At 44.2% G+C, this 27,808-nt stretch overlaps 2 protein-coding genes across 15 annotated transcripts in view; both read right to left on the bottom strand.

The window, feature by feature from the left end:
- Positions 1-198: 198 nt before the first annotated feature.
- LOC143001535 (contactin-1a-like) lies at positions 199-13,311 on the bottom strand. Of its 7 annotated transcripts, XM_076151193.1 has the most exons (26): positions 9,235-9,487; positions 7,955-8,284; positions 7,767-7,797; positions 7,529-7,631; positions 7,409-7,444; positions 7,186-7,312; positions 6,902-7,083; positions 6,703-6,798; positions 6,413-6,625; positions 6,229-6,328; positions 5,902-6,086; positions 5,594-5,718; positions 5,385-5,502; positions 5,126-5,276; positions 4,912-5,039; positions 4,592-4,764; positions 4,283-4,406; positions 3,974-4,141; positions 3,667-3,816; positions 2,812-2,882; positions 2,402-2,654; positions 2,194-2,315; positions 1,909-2,098; positions 1,679-1,800; positions 1,378-1,534; positions 199-1,263 (listed from the first exon to the last, which is right to left on the bottom strand). In XM_076151193.1, exons 4-26 carry the CDS (start codon positions 7,581-7,583, stop codon positions 1,181-1,183), a joined length of 3,129 nt encoding a protein of 1,042 aa, XP_076007308.1. In that variant the 5' UTR covers positions 7,584-7,631; positions 7,767-7,797; positions 7,955-8,284; positions 9,235-9,487; the 3' UTR covers positions 199-1,180. The 7 variants fall into 7 exon arrangements, with proteins under 7 accessions (XP_076007308.1, XP_076007316.1, XP_076007300.1 ...); XM_076151201.1 differs by lacking the exon at positions 7,767-7,797 and having other exon boundaries at positions 8,093-8,284; XM_076151185.1 differs by lacking the exon at positions 7,767-7,797.
- Positions 13,312-13,963: 652 nt separating this feature from the next.
- Positions 13,964-27,808, bottom strand: part of LOC143001580 (neuronal cell adhesion molecule-like) — a 42,257-nt gene continuing 28,412 nt past the window's right edge. For 4 of the 8 annotated variants that reach the window (XM_076151248.1, XM_076151239.1, XM_076151268.1 and 1 more), the window contains 22 exons: positions 27,602-27,772; positions 26,462-26,573; positions 26,184-26,368; positions 25,888-26,019; positions 25,637-25,780; positions 25,380-25,491; positions 25,086-25,252; positions 24,820-24,967; positions 24,598-24,722; positions 23,713-23,814; positions 23,239-23,436; positions 23,049-23,119; positions 22,737-22,962; positions 22,477-22,592; positions 22,185-22,392; positions 21,900-22,022; positions 21,597-21,770; positions 21,315-21,347; positions 19,055-19,186; positions 18,883-18,961; positions 18,201-18,212; positions 13,964-17,337 (listed from right to left, as the gene is read on the bottom strand). In XM_076151248.1, the coding sequence (XP_076007363.1) occupies positions 17,103-17,337; positions 18,201-18,212; positions 18,883-18,961; positions 19,055-19,186; positions 21,315-21,347; positions 21,597-21,770; positions 21,900-22,022; positions 22,185-22,392; positions 22,477-22,592; positions 22,737-22,962; positions 23,049-23,119; positions 23,239-23,436; positions 23,713-23,814; positions 24,598-24,722; positions 24,820-24,967; positions 25,086-25,252; positions 25,380-25,491; positions 25,637-25,780; positions 25,888-26,019; positions 26,184-26,368; positions 26,462-26,573; positions 27,602-27,772 (3,005 nt within the window). In that variant the 3' untranslated portion in view covers positions 13,964-17,102. The other 4 variants (XM_076151298.1, XM_076151287.1, XM_076151258.1 and 1 more) reach the window with 4 other exon arrangements.

Here is a 27,808-nt window from a genome sequence, read left to right on the forward strand (position 1 = left end):
AGATGCAGCCTCAACTTCTATACTGTAACAATTCCATATATTGCAGTTGGGTAAAATTTGAAATAAATAGTTTAAGTATTTATTGGCCAACTGCATGCATTAGAGATACACTCAGAATACAAAACCCATAAACTGTGTATGTGTTGTATATATAAAATTAATTGATCGAACATGAAATCCAACTCCACAAAACCACAATATAAAATCTCGTCAAAATGTGATTTTGGCTAAATTGTATTTATTAGATGAACAGTCTGGCAGAACAAAGAACATAAACATACAGATTACCTGTGATAGAATTTCTGCCTGATTGTTTAAATCCAAATTAAATACTTTCATTTACAATGAAGAGGTTCTTAAAAGTAATATGGCCTATGGAATGTGCTATATGTGAAACTAAACATTCAAAGCAACATGACAATAGCAGCCACAGAAGGCAGGGACTCATTGGATGAAATAAAAAAAAACGTTTGACAGCATTCTCTAAACTCACAGCACCATTAAACCTGTAGAAAATAAATCTAGTTTAGTTTTATATAGTGTTTATATACACTACAGCACTGCCATCATTATTCAAAGCCTGTTTAAATAAATGTGATATACCGTATGTATATGTAGAACTAATAACCTCACCATTGATCTACAGCCGCTCACTAATCCCTTGCTCAGATTGCTCTTTGCATACTGTTCACTGCTTTCATCAGAGAGATCCGGCTCGTCTAATTTCAGCTCCAAACAAGTGAGCTGACATTAGAAATGAAAGGAAGGAAGGAAAGTAAACGAGACAGACTTACTGTACAACTTAAAAAAGGACTTTGTTTTGTTGAGGAGTTTGTAAAGAGCTTTGACAAATCATTGTGCGATTGACTAAATGAATTGACAGTTATTGTTTGTCTTCATTCATTTTGGCGATGATATTGGAATATTTGGGGTAAAGCAGGTGTTCATTTCATAAAAAGGACATTTCGCAGTAGCTACAACAAGTAGTGCAAGAGGCAGATTGGAAAGAATTACCTTCCTATGTTACAACAGAACAGAAGCAGGACAGATGCATGATGACATCACAGACGTGAGTACCAGTGGAAAGAGTGGATGCACCCCAGTGTAATGATTTTGGAGGTGAAAACTGGATCTCTCAGGTTTATGCACCTCCAGAGTCCATTTCACAATTGTGGCAGGTCTAAAGCTCAAATCCGGCAATGCACAGTGCCAGCAGAACCAAAGAAGCAAAGCTAAGAGTGGGCGTGGTCATAGATGCTTTACCTGAGGAAACGGAAACAAAAGGAAACACTGATCAGCAACATGTGCAGCCCCATCATGTAATGGCTTTACTATTGGGTGATTGGGACTTTGTGTGTTGGTTAGTTTGTGTGTTACCCAGAATCTTTATCTTCCTGACAGGACCATCTCCTCCTTCATAACGGCCCCGCACCATCAGCTCAAAGTCTCCAACCTGAGGCATGGGGAAGTCCATGAAGTGCCACCCGGTGATGTAAACTTTCCCGTAGACGTAGCCCGTCTTTCTGAACATGACCTGAACACGAAACAAGAAAATAACAACACATCTGAGGGAGGGTATGTGAGAAAATGAGAGGATGTGGTGCAAATTCTTAGATTACTACACCAGTGGCTCTCAAACTGTGGCACTCCTAGCTCCCTGGTTGGTCTCCATACTTACCTTATAGTACAATGGGAAGGAGAAATCGCCAAACCAGTCATAGTGGATATGGTCCCACCATATATACAACCACTTCCCGGTCCAGCTGATGTAGCGCCACATCCTGGGAGCGTCACGCGGCGCTGCAGAAGAAAAAATATGATCTAATATCTATTGGAAACTTTTGCACTTGGGAGTCCTCAATCCCACTCATTATATTTCAGAAAGACATTGTAGTGCATTAGTCTCACGTGGTCTCCTTGTGAACATCTCACAGTGTTCTCCAGGGGGTCCAAACCCAGCTCCATTGTAGGCACGGACCTCGATGAGATAGTGCCCGTCTGGCAACATGTTCTCCAACCTGGTGTGGTTAACATTGCCTGGAACAAATATCCGACTGGCTCCCGGCTCTGGATCATCGTACTTTCTCCAGTATTTGACCTGATGAGCGCAAAAAAAAAGAGTGATGGATTGTGTGAAGATGCTGAGACAGAAATCTTCAAGTTGGCATTTGGAAAGAAATGAATTGTGTGTACCTGGTATCCTTCAATGTACTGCTGCAGGCCTGTACCAGTGTCTACTATTGGCAACCACCACACCATAGCTTCAGTGGCAGTCACCGGTCTAGCATAGATGTCTGTCGGAGACTCTGTAGGTACTGCAGAAGAAATGGATGAGAGAGAATACTTCAGAGCTGCAGCTAAAACACATGTCTGAGTCAAAAAGTGACAAATAGATTCTCACCATCCCGCGGGTAGTAGATGACCTTGGTGAGGCTGTAGGGGCCGTCTCCTTTCACATTAAAAGACTTGATCTTCACCTGAAACTCGCGGACTTGGAAGTCTTCTTCTGTTGGAATGAAGTAGGAGTCGCGGTGGACGTATCGTCTGGTCTCGGGGTCGGAGATGGTCTCGTACCACCAGTCGTAGGCATCGTGAGGCTTGAACGCCACAATGTAACCAAACTTCTTGCCGGAGAATTCCCATGGCTGCACCGGCTACGTGTGAAGAATAGAGGAAAATGTCAAAGGTTTTGAAAATCCATGTGAATCCATCAGTGTAATATATTTAGGAATGAATTCAAAGACAGGCATTTTAGTATATCAAACATCTGAATACAATATGAGAATGAGAGACTCAAAGAGAGACACCTACTTCCCACGTGATGACGATCTCACCATTTCTACCTCCATAACCGCCCACATCAGTGGGAGAAACCACAGGAGCTGGAAAAAGATGATTCAAATCCTATATGACAAAGACATTGATGGTACGCTTCTACTCTGCCATCATTGAGTCCATCCTCACCTCCTCCATCACCGTCTGGTACGCTGCAGCCTGCCCTTGTCCTTGGCAGTGGCTGCAGCGTACCAGACGGCGTATCATCCACTGTACCGAGAAGCTGATTGGCTACAACCTGCCGTCCCTCCAGGACCTGTACGCCTCCCGGACCCTGAAGCGGGCAGGCAAGATTCTGGCCGACCCCTCCCACCCTGGACACAAACTGTTTTTAACCCTCCCCTCTGGCAGAAGGCTGAGGTCCATCAGGATCAAAACCTCACGCCACAAATCCAGCTTCTTCCCCTCGGCAGTGGGCCTCATCAACAAGGCCCAGGTCCTCCACTGACCTCACAAAAACCCCTGCACATTGACTTTATTTAACAGTAGTCTTAAGTTAATTTATTGGATAATCCCCTGCACGTTTTTTAACACCTTATTCATCAGCACTCATTTAGTTAACTTATTTAATTTAGTTTAATTTAGTGTGTTTTTAATTTAATTTAAGTATTCACCAAGCTGCTGTTTGTACATGTTGTTTTATGTTGTTTTATATGTTGTCTTCTGTTGTCTTTTTCTATATGTTACACGTTTCACCCAGAACCACAGCAAATTCCTCTTAAGTGCAAACTTAATTGGCAAATAAAGTGATTCTGATTCTGATTCTGATTCTGATATGACACACAAGCACCTCAGACACACATGAAGGATATGAATATGATCTCTCCTTACGAGCATCCCAGGTTTTGATCGTGAGGGAGGGGATGCTGGCCTCGCCGGGGCCAAGCTCGTTGGTGGCGAAGATCCTGAACTGATACTCCATCCAGGGGTACAGGTCCGTCACGTCTGCCATCTCTGCATTTTGATCAAGAACAGTTGGCACTAGAGGAGACACAAGTGATGGAAGGAATAAGGAGACAAAGGACATCAGTGCCAAATTGTGTCTTATATTTGTGCTTTTGCTTTAATAAATGTCACAGTTTGGTTTATCACCTCTATAGAGCGAGTTGGCCCCCTTGTGGCAGAAAGCAGTACTTACAGGTGCTGGCATCCCTCCAGTCGTCCTCATTCAAAGCCCAGAAGTGTCTGGTCTGGATGGTGTAATAAAGGATTGGGCTGTTGTGGTCTGATCCTTTGGTCCAGACCAGCTTCACCGACTTGTCTCTGATCTCGTCCACTCGGATCACACCTGGAGGCCCGGGAACACCTGGAGATGTGGTTTGTCAGAGAAGCAGGGGTAGAAAGATGCATGTGAAGGAGGTACAGTATGTGTTCTGGCAAATTATGAACCCTGGAACAAAATGCTTAAAATGTACTGAGATCTGTGGCAAAGCATGCTGGGACTGACCTAGGATCTTGAGGTCGGCGTACACTGTGGTGTTGTCCACGACCGTCTGTGCCGTGCAGGTGTAGCGACCCTCGTGCCAGATCTGCACGTTCATGATTTTCAAGTCACCGCAGCCATTGTCATCCTGACCAACAGAGATGAAGAAAGGAAGGAAGGAAGGAAGGAAGGAAGGAAGGAAGAAAGGAAGGAAGGAAGGAAGGAAGGAAGGAAGGAAGGAAGGAAGGATAATTCATCATTGATTGATTGATGACTGGCCTTGTATGGGACACATGAGATCCAACTAAGGATCAAATGAAAGCACTAGTGTACCATGACGCGTTCATAGTATTGCCATTCGGCGTTGAAGTCGATGACTCTGAAGTCTACGGTCCAGATGAAGGTGATGTCCAACATGGGGTCGTATGAAGCGGAACATTTGAGGATCACCTCCTCGCCAACCGTAGCCTCAGTGTCCTCAGGGGGCTCTGAGATGGAGGTAGCCTCTAGGAAGAAAAAACATCTGTATCAGCAAAACGCCTCCACTACTCACCTGCTATTAATCATAACATAGAGCTCACACACACACACACACACACACACACACACACACACACACACACACACACACACACACACACACACACACACACCTGTAATAGTGAGAGTGCCGGAGCTGTTGCCCTTTCCTCTGTCATTCTCAGCAAAGCAGGTGTAAAGTCCCTCATCGTTCTTGGTGGCATTGCTAATCTCCAGACTCCCATCAAACAAAATGGAAATGCTGGAAAAATAAAAGACAATTATATACTAAAACCCACTATGAGTGCTTTGTAATCGCGGTGTTGTCTCATTTACTTGTTAACTGACCGTGAATTGTTGAAGAGCAGCTCTTTGCCTTTGGTCCAGATGAAGCGCGGTCTGGGAGCTGCTCTGGGTTTACACTCGATCACCACACGGCCATCTCTTGCCCCCAGGAGCTGCTTCTTCACGGGGTTAAACTCAAACGTAGGAGCACAGGCTGGAGGGGAGAATAACGCAATCCGGTTATGTTGTCCCAACAGAGAGGAAATGATATTACCCAGCTACACCAACATGTGTCCCAAAATCCATTTCTGTGAGGACTCACCAATCACACGGAGCTCAGCGTTGGCATATTTGATGCCCCAGTAGTTCTCAGCGATACACTGGTACATCCCTGAGTCATCAAACGTCAGACTGGAGAACTTCAACTCACCTTTACCAAACTAAAACACACACACACACCAAATGCACTGCCTGTTTCTTTACACGTGTAAGACATTGTTTGAATACAAGGCAACAAAGAAGATCTTTCACCATGTATCCATCTTTGTACCAGCGGATGAATGGGAAAGGCTTCCCCGAGGCCACACAGCGCATAGTGTGCTCTGACCCGATGTCGATCTGTGTGTTGTTGATGGTTTCCGCCCATTCTGGAGCAGCTGCCAAAGACATTCAGGCACAAGTATTGATCACGCTCAACATTCTAATCAAATCACCTCCATGGATTCTTCAACGGAGCGTTAACGTCAAAGAGGCTCTAAGTTTACAATTTTAAAATCCTAACACATAAGACAATACCTAAATCTCTACATGTGTTAACAGTGATTAGTGAGTTGTCTTACACTCCACATAAAGCCAGGCCTTGTGCCAGTCCTTCCCCTTTGTGTTGATGGCTTCACACTCGTATCCTCCCACGTCTTCATACTGCACATTAAAGAGGTGCAATGCCGCTCCTGATTCACTGATCTCGTGAGTTGCTGGGAGGTCTGTGGCGTCCACCTTCCTCCATACGATATGAGGGATGGGGCTAAATGCACATAAAATATATAATGACTGATTTCTTCTCATCTCATTTCAATTGGAGGACCTGATGATGTTGGGAAACTAATTCTTATCCAGATATCTTCAATAAAATGTAACTATTTGGATCCCCAGTGATGTAAACTTACTTTCCCAGAGCAAAACATTCCAGAGTGATATTGGAGGCCAGCATGGCGGTAGTATCAGGGAATTTCACCCTGATGTCTGCTGGATACTTCCGCTCCTCACCTTAGGAGTAAACATAAATCCATTCATCATAAATCTGAAAGACAGAAAAACTGTGTAAAAATGTGAACCGAAGTATCCACTAACCTTCTTCAGGTGGTAAGGGGATGAGGGGGATGAACTTGGAGAAGACGCTCTTCCCGATGGTGGGGCTGGAAACAAAGCACGAGTAGTTCCCTGCATCCTGAGCTTCCACCTTGGAGATGTACAGGTTCCCAGTCTTCTGCGAAACAAATCGGCGGCGATCCGTGTGCAGGAAAACTGGGAACTCGTTGTAGATCCAGCGGTACGTCACTTCAGCTGAGGGAAAGGAAAGAGAAACATGTAATGCTGTAGAGTTTGAGATGTACAACTTCTTAAGGAGGATCTGTACATACGTGGCCAGGCTTTTGGGGGGACGCACAGCAGAACAGCCCCCTGTCCTTCTTTGACATACACAGCCTCTCTCTCATCCTGAGGAAACTCCTCCAGAACTACAGAAGAGAGGAAAGGACGAGAACAAACACAGACACATTGCAGATCAAATCATGTAGATAGAACAAAACATGCTCATGGATCTGTTTGACATAGGCTCACATCCAAACTTGACCCTGGCCTCCTTGCTGATGACGGTCCCGTAGATGTTTTTGGCCACGCAGATGTACGTCCCTCCGTGTTTCTTCTGTCTTGGGTTGGTGATGACCAGGTTCCCCCCTACCAAGCTGTAGTGCTCATCTGGCTGCTCCATCAGCTTGATCTCCCAGTTATCACGGCGCCACCTATTGGTGATGAGAAGCACATGGAAAGAGAGAAAGTTAGTGTAAATGTTCATCATACCACATGACGTATGACAGTGCTTTCAGTGACTGCATGTGTGTGACCTGTATGAAGCAGGTGGGTTTGCTCGTGCTCTGCAGTTCATAGAGATTCTCCCATCAGGTGAGTCCTCAGTGTAGACCACGTCCACAGGCTCCTCCTCAAAGATGGGGCCGTACCCAGTAGCATCATCTGACAAATGTTACATCACCATTAGTTTCATTAAGTACTTATTTAATGTGTCTATTTTGCAGGAAACCAAATGTCCTATGTGGGGAACGAACTCACCTCCAAAAATCCTTCGCTCACCGAACAGGATTGCCACTGCAAAGCAAACACACGGCAGTGTCAGATGATGGTGTGAACTCCTGAATTAAATATGATAAGATAGTAGAAAATGTCACTTACCAGAGAGGGAGACGGAAGAGGTGAGGACCAGCAGCACCAAAGCAGTGGCAGCCATGACAGTCAACAGATCGACTCACTCACTGACACAGCGCGGGTTATATGGCTGGACAGTAGGACATGAAGTAGAGAGGGAGGAAGAGTGGGAGAGAAATGGATACACTAAGTCACCAAGATGCTTATCGCAATCAGCTATTAGGGACATATAAGGGACATTCAGTGTTTTATGACTTGTATCTACCTGCCTAAAATGTTGATTTGCATTCATCCACCTGTAAGAGAATTTGTATGTTATCATAGTTTAAGTGTCACCAGACATTGCACTTCATTAGAGGAAGACGTTGACCTTATCAGATCGAGAACTGTTTTTCTCAGTATCAGGGTGACCCATGACATCCTGTTGTGTGACAATAAAAGATATGTACTCACTGAGTGCTCCTCAGTGAGAGGAAGCTGCCTTTGCTGTAAGCTGCTCACTCCTTGCAGGTAAAACTCATGAAGTAAGACTACTCTCCTGTGAATTGCTGACTCTGATTTACATTTGTCCGCTGAAACGAGGTTTCAGACCTGACATTTAATTGGTCCTTCGAACCGGATCCCAAGATTCCTGAACATCGTCAGGGCGACCAACGGTGAACCGACGACTGTGCACAGCCGAGTTGAGGACTCGACATTAAAGTCCTCCACCGCTGAAATTCGGGGAAAGTGAGGCCGGTTGAAATCCAAAGGTCCGTCCTGACGATGTGCGGGTGACGGGATCTGAATTTTTGAACGGAGACAATCAGCACATCTCAGGTGAGCATGAGTCTTACCGTGACGAGGTCACGATAGGAGAAAACCTATAGGAGTTTGAGGAACATAAAATAGCGCTAAAAGAGGTGGTTTGAGAAACCACATAAGAACGAGGTTCTTATACTTGTCGAGGACAACAATGTGTAAAAGAGGTGGTTTGAGAAACCACAAAAGAACGAGGTTCTTATACTTGTCGAGGACAACATTGTGAAAGTATTTTGGTTGATGAATTGTATGTGTGTTGTATGAAAGGAGTGAAATACGACTGAAGCAGCAAGTGACCCGAAACCTTTTTCGAAAGGTGCCAACATAAAGTCACTGATCAGTTGAAGTAAGTCATATGCAGCTCATGCGCATGCGAGTGAAAATGGGAAATTGTTGTTGCAAAACCGAGGTTCCGAAATTAGAGGGAGATGCAAATATACGTTCAGTAAACATCCTGACAGTGTGAAACATCGTCGCGTAGCGACAGTGAGTGACACCTCAGTGAGTGACACCGTTGGTCGCCCTGACGACCTGTTACATTGCAAAATGGTACAGATTGGTCTAATTAATTTACAGTTCATGTTGAATTTTATTTTATGCGCAGCATAGATTTTCTTGTGCGCTGAGAATGTGGTTTTTAGAGGGAACATTGGTGCCGTCAGGGGACCGTTTAGTAATGAAATCTGCTAACGGGGCCACAACTCTGGAACCATTGTCAGAAAAGATTTGGATCACTGACCCCGAAAGCAACCACAAATTTCACATACAAGTGGTAATGTCACCGTCATGCCCTGTTAATCTTTTAGGCAGAGAAGCCCTGGTTGCACTTAAATTGTATCTTGTACCGACGGAGGACGGCAATATGATGGTCAAACGGGAAAGTGAAGTAATAGGCGGATGTTTTGAAATGGAGGGAAAAGAATGCAACTTACTGGTGGTCACTTGATTTACTCCCTGGCCCGCCAACATGTACTCCAGAACAACTGATACAGTTCGCTAGAACTTATCTAAAACACCCACAAACAGTGCATGATGCGTCCGAACTACATGTAACCATGAAGTACGCACATCGACCGGGTCCAAATGCAGAGTATGACAAACAGCTGTCAAAGCGTATTGCAGTATGCAAGTGCGCCGCCCACACGAACGGAACTGACTACGTCTCAAGAAGAATGCTCACGCAGACGAAGCTGCTAAATATGCTGCTGAACAACCATTCAAAACTATGCACACAGACACTTCCGCTGTAGATCATACAGTACTGAGAGACATGCAAATGCACTCTCCGCAACGAAAAAAACAACTCTGGCAAAATAAGGGTGCCGTGCGAAAAGATGACATCTATTACTGACCAGTAGGCAAACCAATCTTTCGAAAAAATGTATTCAAATGGGCGGCTGTCTTGAGCCATGGGCCTTGCCATGTCTCAACAGGAGGGATGGTACATATGGTACAACAAACATATACAACATATGGCTTTAATCAATATACACATTTTTTTTGTTTAGTCTGCCCGACGTGTGCAAGACACAACCCTCAAGGGAATATGAGACCTAAAAGAGGACAATTCCCTACACCACAATATCCATTTCAAACGATTCATATGGATTTTATTGAGCTGCATGGGTATGAAGGGAAAAAATACTGCTTAGTCATAATAGACCCTTTCACTACATGGGTTGAAATATACCCAACGGGATCCCCAGAAGCAATGACGGTTGCCAAAGAATTATGCAGAGACATAATCCCTAAATATGGCATTCCAAAAACAGTCTATAGAGATAATGGTTCACACTTTGTGAACGAAATTATTAAGAATGTAGGGGCAAAGCTACAGATAAATTAAAAAAATCACTGTGCTTATCATCCACAAAGTGCAGGCTTAGTGGAGAGAACAAATGGAACAGTGAAAAGCAGATTAAAGAAATGTATGGAACAAACGGGTAAAACATGGATTATTGTTTAGAACTGGTAAAATTGTACATACATATCACACCAAATGCAGACACAGGTTTAACACCGTTTGAACTTCTGTACGGAAGACCGTACCGAATACCTGAGTTTCAGTTAACTCCAAATGCCCCAGCAGAAGAGGAAGACTTAGTTGACCACATGAGGAAGGTGTTAACACACCGAGATGTTGTTGCGTCTAACAAAATGCCAGATGATCCTCTCCCCTTACAAGCAGGTGATGTTCCGGTTGCAGTAGGTGATTGGATCCTGATAAAAGTCTACAAGAGAAAATCGGGGTCTTCTCCTAGGTGGGAGGGACCATACCAGGTGTTGCTGACCACGCCCACGGCAGTGAAAGTTGCAGAACGATCATCGTGGATCCAAAAAACAACGACTTCTGGACCAGAGCTCAAACGGTTAAGGGGGAAGTCCGACTACAAAGGGGAGTCAGCAATATAGAGTGGCTCACCTCAACGTCGGTGAAGTAATCAACAGATCCCTGAAACCTCTAGTGGGTTTCTGGTCAGACGGTCGGTTGTGGGTAAGGTGAAAACGCTCCACTGCTGGCGACATCTGGTTATTGCTGAAAACATGAATAAACTTCAGACCCACCCTCTCCATCGCATGGGATGCTCCCATACGAGTCTGTGTGTTCTGCTGGCCATTCCTCGCCATTCCTCGCCACACTCACCTCTGAGCTCAGACCTGCCTCTCGCTACAAAAGCAGCCTGGCGGACCGAGGAGTCCCCCTTGACCAACGTGTGTGGTCTCCCGGTCAAGTTGTTGCTATGTCTATGTTTCCTCAATTTGGCACTGCCCTTGTTGCAACTGAAGTACAGTTTACTCGCTATACACTTTTGAAATTTATGTATTCCTCTATTGCTGTTGACAAAGCTGCGACTCAGGAGATTGCAGCTCTCCGTCTGATGTTACTGCAAAATCGGATGATCCTAGACCTCCCCACTGCCCCTCAGGGTGGGGTGTGTGCTATGGTCGGCTCTGCATGTTGTACTTTCATTCCAGATAATGCTGGTGACGGTGGCATCATTCAACAAGCCATCGCTGACGTGATTGCAGTCTGTGATCATGTGGAATCCTCCATGCAGTCCTCTTCCTGGGACTTCATTTCCTGGCTCTCGTCAAGAACCGGTTGGCTGCTTCTTCTGAAGTTGCTAGTCCCTGTGTCCCTGGACACCACCCCACCACCCCATCCAAACAACAGCATGGGGTCTAATGTCATGTATGACATTAGACTTGTAAACACACCAGCAGAGTGATGACTGTGCAGAAAAAACGTCCACACAATGATCACAGTGCTGCAATGTGTCCTTTGCATACAAATGATCGAGGGTGTAAGTGACTCAGCAGAAAGCTCTGTTTAGACACAGAGGACAGAAACACCGGCCTGTTGTATGTGTCTGCACTCTGAAACTCACACACTTCCTGTATCTAAACCATGAGAAAGCACTGCAGCACCTTCACAGAGGGCCTGCTGTGTCGTCACATGGTGCTTACGCATCACTTCTGCCCATCGCTGCAGCAACTCTACTCTCATCATCAAACCGGAGAGAGCGACAGGAAGAGAGGAAGAGAGAGAGAGTAGGAGGGATGCGGAATTGTTTTTGCCAGTGGTATAGGATGCTCATGGCAAACATGGCAGGGTGCAGAATATATCAATCTGGGTGTATCAGTCAGAACATAATGCAGAGATTTGCAGAGAGCAGAGAGCAGCAGCATACACCCTCTTTACACAGCTGCAGTGACTCCCCCCCTGTGCTCTCTGCATGACTCAACAAGAATATTCTTACACTACCACTCTGCTGCAGCTATCCCATCATTTCCACTACAGTTCACCTTTGTGGCAAAGTAACATAAAAGTAAATAAAAGAGGATTCTCCAACATTTATTTAATATGCGTCCTATAGATGGGAGTGTGTCCATCCACATGGGGAAAATCTTCAACCCCATAGACTGTGTTAATCATAATAACAATCATTCATGTACACTGTATGTTTTGATACAGACTGAGACGTCCGTAAGACACGGCAATCTGTTCCAGCACTCGATCTTATCACTTCATCAGAGTGTGTTTTCATGCGTCGCCTCTGGCAGTAATCCTATCACAGCCCCGGACCACAGATCCTCTTTAGACACACCAGCAATATTTAGGTCAACAGTGACTTACATACTGACCGGATAACCATGTTTTGCTGGTGGTTTTGTTGTCCTGGCAAAATCACATTTGAGGGCTGGAGAAAGAAGAAAGTCCCTGAGTGAAAACACAGAAATATGATGCTGGATGAGAGAACGATGCCTCAGACTTTACCAGATATGTAATTCTGCTGAATCACTGAGGGAAAGGGTGTTTTAGTTCTGGGCCACATTCTGCACCTTTCTAGGGCAATCTGCATGTTTACAAAACTGTCCAAGGCATCATCATCCAACATTAGAGCGTTAGCTTTAAGACTAGATTTAATGAGTTAGAAGTCATTTCTATAGATTTAATGACACTGCATACACTATAACCTCAAAATAATGAAAAAGGGAGTTGCCCACTTGGCCAGGGGCCAAATCGATGCCATGGCACATCCGGCATCAATCGTCCTTGACGCATCTGACACTTTCACCTTGAGTGTCTGACACACACACTTCCCTACAGCATCATGTGTGACCCATCACACTGCTGCGACATGTCTGTGTCGGGACAGCGCTCAGTTTGTTGCAGTCCCTCCTAAAGATAAAGAGCAGCCAGTGAGAGAATCTGCGCAGCTCCTTACATCACTTCACTCCAATGACGCCGGAGCGGCACCGGCACTCCACCGCTCTGCATTGCGGTACTTCAGTGCCGGTCCATTCCTGCACCTCAGCACCTCATCCCCCCGCTTTATCCTCACTAAGTCCACACACAGCCGCCACTCTCCACAAACACACACACACACAAACACACTCATCCTGTGCCTTTCTTACCTTGCAGGCTGAATAAATGCAGAATTTCAGTACATTGTCCGCATGGCACACCTGGACCCGGACCGCATCGTCCCACAGCCCACCCGCCGGAGCGTCCCGTGCAAATGAACTTTTCTATTGGAGGAATGCGGGTGAGTGGCACCTCTGGGTGGCAGCACTGTGGGGGCTGTGATTGGTCCATGTGAGGGATCACACGCCATCATCACCAACACAGGGAAAGGAAGCCGTGATGAATGGAGTGAATCGAACGCACAATAACACGTGAAACAGCGTGCATATGCCACTGCGAAACAATGACACATTTAACATAATATTTCATCTGATCTCAGTTTGAGAACCACTAGTGTGAAATACGATTAGGTCTACAGTTTACTTCTGCAAATACAGATCCGAATGTAGTTTACAGTGGGCTATAACTCGGTTTAAGTCAATTTAAATAGTGAATTTCATACTAATTTTAAGATTTGACATGTTTGTTTTCATATGGATGCGTGATTGTGGGGTGAAAGACTGTATGGAAACTACATCTGTGCACTAAATAAACAATAAAATGGGTAAATTCTTCTTGGTGTTTTCTCCATACAACCCAAATGTATGTTAATCTGACCTACATTAATTTCTGGAGATTTATTGTGTTGGGAATTTGTCAGAAAATCATCGTTGCTACATTCTCACTTTCAAACACTAGGTGGCGGTACAGTGACACTTTCCCATGCATGGCACAAGACAACAGAGCAGAAATCCTGAAACCAACATTTATTTCATTTTTTTAAACTTCATTTGAAATACAAAATATTTTGCAATATTATATTGTAGAGTAAACCATTTTGACAGCCTTTCATGCTTCTCATGTTGCTTCAACATTAACCAGAATGTCATATTTTATCATATCATATACTGAATGTTCACCAGTCACTAAAACATTTCCAGGGTATTGACCCTCTGATGTGTCAGTCCACTTCTCTCTCCGTCTTTCTGTTTGCTCCAAATTACATTTTGCTTTTGTTTTCAGAATGCACAATGTTACAAAGGTGTGACAGGTTCAGCAGGTGTGTAGTTTGGGGACAAATCTAACCCACAATCCAAAGGAGCGGCCTTGAAAGACCAGATTTGATCCTAAACTAGATGCCAGGATGTGTTTAAAATACATCCTGTCCAGAGTGTGTGTTCCTATTAAAATCAGAAAAGGTGTGTGAACTTTAAGACAGGAACAATACAGGTTTCACCAGTTATCTCCTTTGATAGCTGTTCCAACAAAGAAAGAAGGAAAATAAATGTCACAGCAAATGAAAGAGTGAAACTGTAAAGAGTCCCACCTCACACCACACCGATCTGCCTCCCCTACCCATAATGCAGCAGGGGTCATTGATGTCAGACTCTCCCCTCTGAACACTCAATTCAAGCCATTATTTACAAAATACAACTAAAATATCTACATGTGGAAAACGGACACATTGCAAAGTAAAAACTTGATGCAAGTTATGAAAACCAAAGTCGTGGAAATGTGGAAGTGTTTTTTTGGAAAAAGTGGAAAAAGTTTTAGAGATAAGGGTGCCGTGCTTATGCAGAGATGGGAGTGGACTGCTTCACGCACTCATCCACGGAAACGGAAACCCAGCGGATACCTCACGCACACTTTAAACACGGTAGCAATGCATGCGTCGCTTGCACAACCGCCCACCGGCACGCACGCACATCCACACGCCCACACAATCACACAGCATCATTCATTTACAGTAATATAAAACTCACTGAGTGCTTGGTGCACACACTTCTGTTGTGCTGAGTTACAGCAAAACCTGACAAAGTACACAGATAGAAGTTTAAAATGCATAAAACAAAGTCACCAGTGTGTTTACTATTAGCATTTCCAGTGAAACAAGAAACATTTTTCATTCACATTGACAGATTAATCCTGTTATCTTCACATTCGGTATCATTGCGTAACATTCCATCCCCTTCATTTCTAAGTGCTACCAGTTTCTCCGTCTATGTACCAGAAAGTGTGTGTCGTTTCTGTTGGCAGTTACCTGGTGAGTCCGCTGGCAGTAGTGTAGTGCTCTTCCTCAGAGTAAATGTTGTATGAGGAGAATGGAGATGAATGCACGAGTCCATGAATCTCTCCCATGATGTTTATCACAGCAAAACGCCGACCTCAACTTTACCGACTCCTAAATTCCTACCTGGATTTTTAGGACTTCATAAACTAACGATGACGATGGGTAAGACGATTGTCAACAATAACAGGACAATGCCAATGGGGAGTCAATGGGAGTACAAATGTGAAACAATATCAGTAGTTTCAATAAATTGCCTACAATGCTCTAGACCCTGAACACCAACGTAGCGATTCAAAGATGATATATAAAGTTATTAAGATCCAAATGGATGTTTTAAAAACTACCTAAAAGCCTTTACTGCCATTATCATTAGAGGAAGGTTGGATACTTCTGCATGTGACTAAGTGAACTGCTCCGAACCGTGAAGAGAGATGTGATAGAAAAACGGGGGTCAAAGTCTGTGTTCCCTACAAAGGCACTAGAAACCATGCTGAGAGGTTCTCAAACATTGACATCTAATTATCAGAAAACAGGAGCGTGCATCACCGACCCTGGTTCAGGTTTGTTTACACCACAACACTTTGATTATTTCTGTGAACACACGAGGCCGAGGAGTGGAGATGCTGTGACAAATGTGAGTAATGGGTATTTTGGAGGCTACGATACCAAAATCACAGGCTTGCACAGTCGTCGTAAATCTGGGTGGAAGTGCTTGACAACGACACTACTAAATCCATCATTTGTGTTTGGTTAGTGCTGCGTAACGATACGCGTGGTGGAAAACAATAACATGATTGTGTAGGAAAGGAAAAATGCAAGCGAGGAACAATCTCGAGAAAAGAGGAGGCCGTTTTTTGGCTAAGCATGGGAGTTCTGGCTGGCTGTTGTGGGAAGAAGTGACCGACTGCTGAGTTCAAAGTGTGTCTAAGCCAGGTGTCCAAGTCTAAATCCCTGACCTGCATTAGTCAATATAGCTTTCTTCTTCTATGACATATGTACAAACAGCTCACCTGCCTTTAGAAAGACGTATGCTAGCTTCTAATTGGAGTCACACGTTTCACAACAATGTCCACAAAGACACCGCTGCCATTTTCCCTCTATATATATCAAACGCCATATAACACTTTTGACGACTGAGAAAACAATAACATAAAAGGCATAACCAGTCGCTAAAAGGCGTGCACCATATACAGTCTCAACACACAGCTCACCTCTGCACAACTTACACAACTGGTAAAATGCTTAGTAGCATAATGATTTACTCCATGCAGATGTTAATGGATGAGTGTAATTCAATGCATATTTGTCTGCCTGTGGGTCATAAATTTTGATAAAATATATATTTGGATACATCACATTTAGTATAAAGAGATCAAATGGCACTAATACACACATACTTGACCACTCCTGCTCAGTGTGGAGCAGTGTGAGTGGGTTAACTCCTTCTGGTACATTCCTTCTGCTTCTCTATATTGCTTCTTCTCTCCCTCTCCTGGTTTCTCAGTCTTTACATCCTCCATATCTTGAATGGTCATGAGGGATGCGGTGCTGGGATTTGCCACGCCGAGCGTTCGTGTGGGAGGGTCAGAGGAGGTCACAGTGTGACAAACAGGGGCCGACTGGGGTCAGGGCAGAGGGCGTGGAGATGAGGGTGTTGTCGCAGTCTTGGTGACAGGTGGCCATCACAAAGTGATGATATGTGTCCACAATAACTGTCACCTCAGCAACTGCCACCACAGACAAGGTTACCGTGGTCACATTTGCCGGGGTGACAAGTCGTGGCCACAGCAAAGGTTGAGGCTGGGCAGGTCACCCCTTCATTAGACAAAGGAGTTCATGGCGTTAACAGGCGACGGGGCCTCCGAGCTTTCGTTGCCTTCATGTGTGTCTCTCTCCTTTTTGCCGCTGTATTGACCGATGAAGGAGCCGTCCTCATTGAACTGCCCATCCCCTCCCTCCCCGTAGTCCACCAGGCTGTCGTCACTCTCATCACGCCGCACTGTCCCGTTAGACGGCGTCCGGCTGCCCTTCAGCGGTTTGTGGTCCTCTGTGTCACTACAGTGGGGGCAGAGGGTTGGAAGCACTCTTGAGAAGAGACAATAATTCACCTGCTGTGTCCAGCTTCTTCTGCAGTGGTCAAAAACCCTTGCAGCCACACAGAGAATCTGGCTGTTCCACTGAACAAGCGCACCATGGCTTTACATGAAGGCAGACTATGGCACATTTCCATTGTGTTTTGTGCACAGCTTGGTTTGGCTTTTGGCAAAAGCACAAGTATGCTGGCCAATAGAGAAGCAGAGTGCAGCTGATACTATGATACTATGATACTATGCCCTAACAGGGAATACTGTGGGCCAGAATATTGTTTGGCTTGTTGTATTTACAGTGGATCAGCTCAGTTAAGTCTTTAGTATAAGGTGTTAGTGCTGCAGTGGTTTAAGCTTGGATGCAGGGTTGAGACCACAGCTAAGGAGGAGCTTTCAGAGGAATGCTGTTCAGTCCCTTGCAATACTAGACCTGCTAGAACTTTTCTGAAGACATCAGTCAATATGCTTTCATGATTCATGCATTGATCAAAAATCCACTCAGGTATTCATCTCCATTCTACCTCCTGTCTGTTTGTTCAGATTCTCATTCAATGTCATCAAATGCACCAGGATAATACATTTCAACTGGATTTTCAAGCTCAATGCAAAAGGAAAAAGGCAAAGCAAATGAGGAGTCAATTGCAAGTAGAAGCAGTCAGCTCTGGTGTTAATGACTATGTCACAGTGATGATGACTATGATGACCTAGTAAGTTGGATCAGTTGATGTGCTTCTCTTGCCTTTAACTGTACATGAGGAGTCAGAAACATAAAGCAGACGGGGTTTAAAGGTTGTGTGGAATTGCATGCTGGTTAAGTGCATCCCAGCTTACCTTTCTATAGACCTAAACCCCCAGAAAAACCAGATAAAAATGAAACATACATGACATGAAAACGATTTATGAGCTCCATCCAGACTTACAGACAAAAAAAAAGGCACAATTAATGAAAACAATAAAAATGTAACCCAGTGTTACATTACGCTAGATACATAAATAGATGTGACTTGAACAGAAACGCATGAAATTAATACAACATTTCACAAAAAGCATGCATACTGGAACAAACAAAAAACACACAATCATTTTAACACTGTTACATCAAAGCAAAGGCATAATGTCAACTCTTGAAAGTCACAAATTCAATTAATACAAATGTCACACCCACGTGTTGGCTTCTCTTGATTTGTTATTTTGTGACTTAAGAGATGAAATTAATTGTTGAAATGGACACTGAAAAGCTCTGATGGTTAGAAAACCAGTTTGTGCGTTTAGTTTGTCATTTATTGGGTCCACAAAAGAGCAGTTTGAACTTTGTCTTGCCTCTAAAGAGTTTTTGGACGGGGAGAGCGTCTCTGCTGCCTGGTGAAATGTTCTACGCACAAACAGCCAAGTCAGAACACTATCACCAGGCCTGCATGTTGCACTCCTCTCTCCCTCTCTCTCCCTCTCCCTCTCTCTCTCTCTCTCTCTCTCTCTTTCTCTCCCTGAGGATGGTAAACATGACTTCTCTCACCTGTACTCTCCAAATGTCCCATCGTCCTCCTTCATCGGCTGGATCTCTGGGTCTTGATGAGCATCTTCTTTCTCTTTCACTGTAGATTAAGAATAACTCACTCTTAGGAGAGGACTATGTGCATATCTACGTATCTACGGTATCCACTGAAAAGAAACTGTGTGTGTCTTACCAGGGTATTTGCCACCCTTGTTCCTCTTGATGAAGCACACTATGAGGAGGACCAGGATGAGGAGAGCGATGGCACACATCAGACCGATAAACCAGCCCTGGGTGGCAATGTCTACTTGTCGACTGGCTACAGCTGGACAAACACACACAGAAAGAGGAGGGGGGAAGGGGGGGGCGAGAGAGAGAGAGAGAGAGAGGGGATCAATCTAAATTGAACTGGCTCAATCTTCCAAAGTGGTGGAATCCTTTTTGTCTTCATGTGGAGGAACACTCAGGATGAGAACTAAGACGTTGAGATTAACAGGGGCTGTAATGAAAACAATGAAATTAAATGGGTTAACATGCAATGGCTTTTGAACCACTGAACCATGACATAAGAGAAGAGGAATGAAGTCATATCTACTAACTAATGAATGGAACTTTCTCGGACTTTAAGTGACATGCAACATGCGTGTTTGCTAATAAGATAACTACACTAATATACGGTTATGTCAGAGTAATAATGGCAGATGAGATCATGGGATGGACAACAAAAGAAATTCTAAATTGAGGAGCGTCTGTTCCGAGGCATGCCGCCTCACCTGGCACCGTAACCAGCACCTCCTCTGTGCTGTGGACCGTGGAGTCAGCCGGGTCTCTAGCGACCACACGCACCCTATAGGACGTCCCCGGCTTTAAACCCTGTATCATGTACGAGTGTGAACCATTTACCAACTCCTTTTTCCAGGCATCTTTACCTAGAAGTGAGGTTGTGGATGGAGAGGGGAAGAGATTGAGGGGGAAAGAGGTTACCGGATGATAAACTGTATGTGAAGTCTATGATTGTATGTTGCAAACAAGATGATAGTGGATATTTTCAGGCCTATATGAGGCTGGGATGTAGTAGTTCAGTACTGGAGAGGTGAAATAGTTCACCAATATAAATGGTCGCTATAATCAAGGCATGCAGTGAGGGTTTAAGGGGTAAATACAAAGTGAAGCCTTACTGTTTTCTACAATATACTCCACAAACACACTCTTATGATGTCCAAAGTATTCCCAACTGATCACTGCACCATCCTCTGATACCGAAGTGTTAACCGTACCAAACACAGGGCCTATAGGACGCACTGAGCACACAGGAGAGAACAAAGCAAGGGGTTTTACACTGAAAATTCACTCATTTATCTGAATTCAGTAAACACGTAAGTATGGAATAAAACCTTTTTTGCTATATAGAGTAATTAAGTACATTTATTCAAGTACTTAAGCAGCTTGGATGACGCTTGATGATGCATTGTGCTTTCTGAGAGAGTCTACCTCCTCCAATACAATTTAGAGAAATTGTATTTATTAATTTATATTTGATATATATAGAGAGAGAATTCCCAAGTTATTCCCAATATTTCGACAAGTTACCTTGGGAATCCTAATTTTAACAGAAGCTCAATATTGTCATGTTACACAACAGCAGCTAAGATGGAACCATTTATTTCAGTGCAAAGATCTGGATCTGGATTTGGAGGGGGAAATATGGGACACAGGGAGTTGCTTGTACCCTTGTGAAACGGGGGTTGCGGAGACTGAGTGATGGGGGAGGTTGGGTGAGGGGGCTCTGTGAGGCCTGAAAGAACACGAAGAAGAGTGAGACAACAACACATACACACCAAAACCAATCAGCGACATACTGGGACCACTGCAGATCCGCCGTTTTACAGAGAAACATACTGCCAGCATGCTGGGTTAAAACATGGTGCATCACGTCTCAATCCACAGACTCAGTGTTCAGTTGAACCTTTTCAGTGTTCTCTCCAAACATACATTACATGCATGTAATGGGCCAATTCTGAATCACATTGTGTGTTAATAAGTTTCAGTTGAATTCTAGTGGACTGAAAGACTCTATCCAGCATCAGCAGGTGTGTTAGTACTGCACTGAAATAAAAGCATACACAAGGATAATGGCATCATGCACGAGACTCTTTACGATCATCTCAATGGAGGAGATGAAGGCTGATTTGAACACACAGACATCCTAATGTTGCCTGATGTCAGTGTGAAACAGCAGGTACTTGCCATGGAAGTGTACACCACATTTCCCGCCTATTTAACCATAAGGGGGAGTTACAGACATGCTTACTTGGTACCAGTTAAAAACATGCAGGGAAATTAAGCTACAGATCGTCGCTAAGGGTAACAGGGGTCTAGTGGATACTATCTAATACACCTGATGGTGCAGTATGTATAACATGCAGGTACTTCCAGTGGCAAACTTGGATTACCTTTGCCCGTGTCTACAGTGGGCTGAGTACGAGCTTCAGAGAGAAGAGAAAGAGAAAGAGAGATGCAGGAGGTATAAGGGGTTGAGTGAGGAGTGCAATTGGACATTTTGTTTAAAGTTTGGTTACAATCTCTGCTGTTCCCCTGAACCTATGACACATTAGCAATACTATTTGCAGCAAATGTCACCTTTGTACTTTATATTGTTTAAACTGCTACTGATATAAAGCTTTGACCTTTTCCTTTTACCCTTTTCCTATACAGTTTATGTACAAAGCACTCACTGTCCACGACTGTGAAGGCCTCTTCTGTGATGATGGGGCCTGAGCCTTTGATTGTCTTTGCACTCAAGTAAAACGTGTATAGAGTACTGGAATTCAGGTTGCCCAGGGCAATGGAGGTCTCGTTGGCTAGGAAGGTCATGACCTTAGCATGTCCCGGTTCACTGGTGGTGTTGCCTGCATAGAGAGGGAACAGGGAAAGACAAAGAAGAACAAGAGGGCGAGATAAAAGGACAATGAGGGAATAACAAAGTTTGGAGAGACGCCACAACATGCTGTTGAAAGGCAGCTGGTCTGCAAGCCTACCTGGGTGATATTTCAGCGTGTAACCTGCAAGGCGTCCATTGTTGTTAAGCGGTGGGCCCCATTCCAGAGTGAGAGTGTCCAAACCAGGGTTGACAACATTCATAAAAGAAGGTGGCCCTGGGACTGGAAACAAAAATAGAATCACAGTCAGAGTCAAACCATTCCAACAAACCTGTGGTCCAAACTGAGACACACAAGCACACGCTAATGCACACGCACACACACACACACACACACACACACACACACACACACACACACACACACACACACACACACACACACCTCCTTCAGGTGTCTCAAAGGTCTTGTTGGGACTAGGCGGTCCCTCTCCTTTGCTGTTAAGGACCCTGATGAAGAGGCTATAGAGGCTATACGGCTGCAGGCCTGGCAGACGTCCTTCGCTTTGGTTTCCACTGAACGTCAAAACCTGCTCCTGCTGCCCAGGCTCCTCCTCTGTATCTTGGCGGCCACGTTCTTGACGGTAGTACACCTAAAAGAGACGCACCATATACCTTTAATGATCACAGGTCTGTCGTTACTGGAGCCAAAGAAACAATCATGTGTCTTCCAGTACCTTGTATCCCTGAAGTTTCCCCCTGACAGAAGAGGAAGGTACAGGCCCCCAGTGTACTTCTGCAAGCGTGCTGTTGTGAATGATCACCTGCACATTATCAGGAGCAGACAAAGGCACTGCAGAGACATATGACAGAGAGTGGGGGAGGATTTATGTTTCATCAGTCATCTTATTCTCATGTTTGACAAATGCTGATTGGGTAAATGTAGGCAATTTTCATTTAAAACAAAGCTGGAATCAGACAAAAACAGTCAACTCACAGTCTTCTCCAGAGTAGCCACTCGTTGGTTCAGGATCTGGAGCACTGCCATAATCATTCTGGGCTTGAACCTTGATCTCGTATGGCGCGAAAATGGGGGTTCCAGAGATGACAAACTGGGAAACATTGGCCACGGTCTCTGAGAACCATTCCTGATCCACGTCCTTCTGCCTCCACTCCACTCTGTACCGCAGACCCGGTCCATTGGACTGAAATCCTGTCAGCGGCTGCAGAATTCAAGGTTCATATTCAGTCTACCAAAAAGACCCATCTTCTCAAAACAACAATCACCAATCTAGCAATGGTAGCTTACTGTCCAGGAGATGACCAAGTTGCCAGGCTCTGTTCCCAATCCCTGAACATCTGAAGGATTAACATCAGGAGCTGGAAAACCAAAGGAAGTTAATAAGGTGAACTATCATAATTACCATAATGCACCTAAATCCTTGTATATGTAGGACATATTTTGATTTGTACATTGATTTTGTGTCTGTGTAGTTTACCTGCAGGGGTGGTCCTGTACTGGCCTGAGGACTGGCTGGGGTCGCTGTAGCCCACACGGTTCTGAGCCGACACTCTGAAGGCGTAGTAGACGTATGGAGAGAGGTTCAGCTGTGCGGTGGTGCTTGTACCTGGCACCTCTGTCAAGTTGATCCAAACACCTGGCTGGTGGAGCAGGTCCTCATACTGGATCAGGAATCCTGAATTTCAAAGCAAAATTTGGCTCAATGAAACCCAAAAAGACAAACATGAGCAATGTTTCTGTATTATGGGGGGGGGGGGGGGGGAGTAAAATTAATTACTTTCATACTATTGCATGATGTCTAAACTCCAAATTCATAGAATCATGAAGACAATGGAAGTTGACATTATGGAATACAAGGAAAACCCCTTTTGTTTGCAAATGCTGCATCTAATCGAAACTAATAGCAGATAGTTTTCTGTATGGATCTGAAACACTGCTTATCAGTACGCACTCTGTGTGGGGCTGTTGTGTTCATCCCCTGAGATCCAGGTGAGCTGAACGCTTTTCTCTTTCTGATCACTCAGTTCCAGGTCAGTGGGAGGATCCGGTTTCTCTGCAAACACAAAGAGCAGCCAAGACCTTAGAACAAGGACGACCTTGTCATCTGCTGCTGAGTACATTTAGTGCACAAAGGAAAGATTGATGGTGCAGTTTATGATACTTGAAAGATACAAGCTGATTTGAAATATTTGAGGAATAACAATTACTTACTTTGTGGCACAGTTTTCACAGGATTTCATCACATTGAATTAATTAAATTTTCGCAGTAATGGCCTCATAAACGTAAAAATGATAATGGTAATTAGAAGTTGTTGGAAACTGCTGTTGTATCCCACAACAACTCTTTCACACATGGAATAAATACATTGTAAATGGTGCAATATGCAATACATGCAAAAATAAAAGAACAGTCAGTCAAAAAGAAACATTTAAAAAGCATGAAACCTAGAGATTTTACTGACACATACGAGGTGAACTGCATGCTAAACTGTAGCCAGGATTTGTTTACCGTAGACAATAGCTGGAGTAGGAGTAGCCTCTGAGACAGCAAGAAGCAAGAGTGAAAGCAAGAGTGAGTTGGATATTAGTGACAGAAAGAGCAGAAATGTGAGAGAAATACTAGAATTTCTATTGTAATGTCATTGGAATGTAAAGTCACAGAAACTGAGCTTTTGAAGCCTTTTGTTGGCAAAAAGTCAAAAAAGTAGAAATCAGCTATGACAGTTATCTCCTGTCAAGAGTGATGAGTCAGGATCCATCAATTGCTTTCAAGGATTTTCCCACACGCATGGTGCAGTGTGTACAAGCCTTTAGGTGTGTGAAGATGTAAACATACCCACGACAGTCAGCATGGCACTGGCTGAGTCGTGGTCCAGTGTCGTGTTCTGGATGCAGGTGTAGGTACCCTCGTCTTCATTCGTCACATCTTTGATGGTCAGACTTTCTGTGTCCAACACAAACCTGATGGCGGAATATCAGAATGGAGGATGAGGTGTTTTCCCTCATGTGTTAAATCGCTATGTTTTCATGTGTGATTCTCAAGTTTGTTGTTTGTTACCTCTCATCGCCGGGAAGCTCAACATTGTCTTTGAGCCAGGTCATGGTGGGAACAAGGGACGGGTCGTGTTTGACTTTACACTGGAACATAGCCCTCATGCCTCTCTGCACCACCTTATACTCCGGCTGCATCAGTATACGAGTGGGCTCTGTAATAGAGATAACTAGAGGTAAGCAGCAAGTTCTCTGTTTAGGTGTAGAATCACTACGGCATCAGCAGCTTTCTGTAAAAATATCCAAATGAGTCGTGATCGGTCCATGTCTGACCTTTAACCTCCAGGTGGACGTGGTTCTCCCTGATTCCAAAGCTGTTGGTGGCAATGCAGGTGTACTTTCCACTGTTTAGTGGTTGGGCCATGTTGATCTCCAAAGTACCGTCTTCACGGATCACATAAGGGTCACCATTCTGTATGCTGGTCTGACTGTCTTTGAACCTGTGTAGAAATGACAGGCACGATGGATTTCTGATTAAGGAAATAGGAGCTCATATTACAACTTGCAATGATATGTATGACTCTTACTGGAATTATAGATGTCAACAATGGCTATACTTTGTCTTACCATGTGATAGTTGGTATTGGTGAGCCAAAGGAGGCACAGTGAAGTAAGGCTAGGTTGTTTGTGATGACCTTATACACTCTATTGGGTGGAGTCAGAACCCTTGGTGGCTCCGCTGTGAAAAAGAATCAGAGGGCAAGATAGGACAACATTACTGGCTTGAAAACAAATGTTCAAAAAAACTAAAAAAAAGTTCAAGATGACTACAAGTTTCTCTATGTATCCCTACAAACAGATCATTAATCAGAACTTCAACTCACCGAGAACGTTGACAAAAGCATTTGCCATCAGGTAGCCAAACTCATTGGATGCATTACACTGGTAAACAGCACTGGATCCTGACTGTACGCTGCTCAGAATCACAGTGTCGTCCTCCACCTTCCGCCTGGAATCTTGGGGGGCATCTATCAAAAGACAACAGGCTCCAAATAAACAAACCATTCACAAATATAGTATCTTATTTTTCTAGTTCAAAGTGTATTTTGTGTTCATTTGGTCTGATTGTACTCACGGCCTATGGCTACCCCATTGATAAACCAGCCAATATGTGGCTTGGGTTCTCCGCCGACCCGACAAGTCAGGATGCCGGTCTCGTTGGGAGCAAGGATCAGGTTTCTGGGAGCGCTTACCCAAAATGGAGAAGCTTTGGATGATGAATAAGAGTAAAAAAGATCATTTTAATAAATAAATGTATTTGTTATAAAAAAAAAGGAGAACCTGGAGTTGTTTTTCCACTTTTGGTTTACCGGTCCAATTAGTTGAATCCCAGCAGCAACTAAAAAGCATCACGGTAAATGAACCACTGACCTTTGACAGTGACCTTGATGGTGTGATGCACGCTGCCCAGGCTGTTGGCGGCCGTACAGCGGTAGTCTCCACCATCGGCGTCATTCACATCAACAATCTTAAGGGTTTTGTTATAGCTGTGGAAGGACATCCTGTTGCCCGGAAGCTCCCCTCCTTCCTTCTGCCACGACATCTCAGGAGTGGGCCTGTCATGGAAAGAGTTATAGCAGTATTGTGTGTGTGCTGCATTGTAGTACTTTTGAGCTCTTCTCTCATCAATAATTAGAAAAGTTACTTACAAGCCCTCTGCAATGCATTCCAGCTCCAGAGTCTCTCCTTTCAGAACCATCTTAGTGCTGTTGGAGCCCACAGGTGTCATGAACATGGGGCGCCGCTGTCCTGCTGGGCTGTCTGAACAAATAAGAACACAAGAAAAAAAATATGAACCAGTGGGCAACATTAGACTGGGGGGGCTCCTCCAGCAAAAAGAGTTCCAGATGTGAAACCATAACATCAGGGTATATGAGGGATTTGCCCAAGCAGACACAAGGGACATTAAATGAAAGAGTGATGATGTAACACAACAAGGTAGTAAACCTTTTCTTTTTTGGCTTAATGACATATGAGCACTATGACAGCGTGGGCAAGTAAGAGGAATCTCCCTAAGAGGGGGGACCTGGTCTGTTGGTATGACAACACAGGGTTGTCTCCTGCAAACAACCAATATTAGAAGTTCCTTGTGGAAGATTTCATAATGGATTATTGTGCCAATAGGTCAAGGGACTGAGAAGAGTGAATAGATAATGAGTAGATGAAGAGCAATGCCATTAAATGAGAATAAAGCTCTGGTGTGTGATAAATGAAGCAGATAATGAAATCATCTGAATTCATGCGTGCATTATGCAGTACGTTATACAGACAGGGATAATATTGGCTTATCCTGTGTTACACATACATTGAGGGCTAAAGGGTTATTCAGAGTACATTAGGCAATACCGTGTGATATTATGTGATCTGTGATGTAGACAGGGAGGCAATTAATAGACAATGTTGATGTTTCAATGTCTTGTGTTAATAAATTCTGAAAGGAGGTGGTGGAGGCCGAGTTAAGGATGTAGTTCAGCTAAGAAGAGAGGACAGGGCTGGGTATACAGTGAGGGGCTGAATGGAGGTAAACCAGCAGCACTCACCACTATAGAAATCAGTGAAATTGTATAAAGCAGCCACAGTCTCATTCATTGCTTCCACTGTAATGTAATAGAAAATTATAAGCATGCAATTCTAGCATGGACTGGATTAGAGTTTTTAAGCGCAGGAAAACCAAGGGGAAAAGGGAAAAGAGCAACAAAAAGATTAAATGCCCTGTGGTTAAAATAGTTCATGAGCAGTTTCAAGCATTTAAAACACAATATCGTTCAAGATAAGCACTAAAGACTTACTTTCCAGCACAGTGACTGAGATGGGCTGTTTCTGCTGGATAGTCTGTGTGTGAGGGAAGCGGGCGTAGCAGATGTAGTTGCTGCTGGTGTCTTCTGAGAGAACGTTGGAAAAGTACAAGTCTCCATTCAGTGCCTGTGACACCCGTTCATCCAGTGACAGCCGCTGGAAGTCTGGAGAACAGGGAGAAAAGAAAAGAGAGACAGAGA

Source organism: Genypterus blacodes, unplaced genomic scaffold, assembly GCF_046128005.1.
Source record: "Genypterus blacodes isolate CSIRO-AG114 ecotype Tasmania unplaced genomic scaffold, CSIRO-AGI_Gbla_v1 ptg000007l_1, whole genome shotgun sequence".
Lineage (NCBI taxonomy): Eukaryota > Metazoa > Chordata > Actinopteri > Ophidiiformes > Ophidiidae > Genypterus > Genypterus blacodes.

Excerpts from the sequence above, each read along its gene's own strand:
- LOC143001535 (XM_076151214.1), bottom strand. The coding sequence starts at position 7,583 with ATGGCTGCCACTGCTTTGGTGCTGCTGGTCCTCACCTCTTCCGTCTCC. Across the intron at positions 4,142-4,282 it reads CGCCGACCTCAAGATCCTAG|GTGTTCCCGGGCCTCCAGGT; the intron begins GTCAGTCCCAGC and ends CCACATCTCCAG. Across the intron at positions 2,099-2,193 it reads AGTACATTGAAGGATACCAG|GTCAAATACTGGAGAAAGTA; the intron begins GTACACACAATT and ends TGCGCTCATCAG.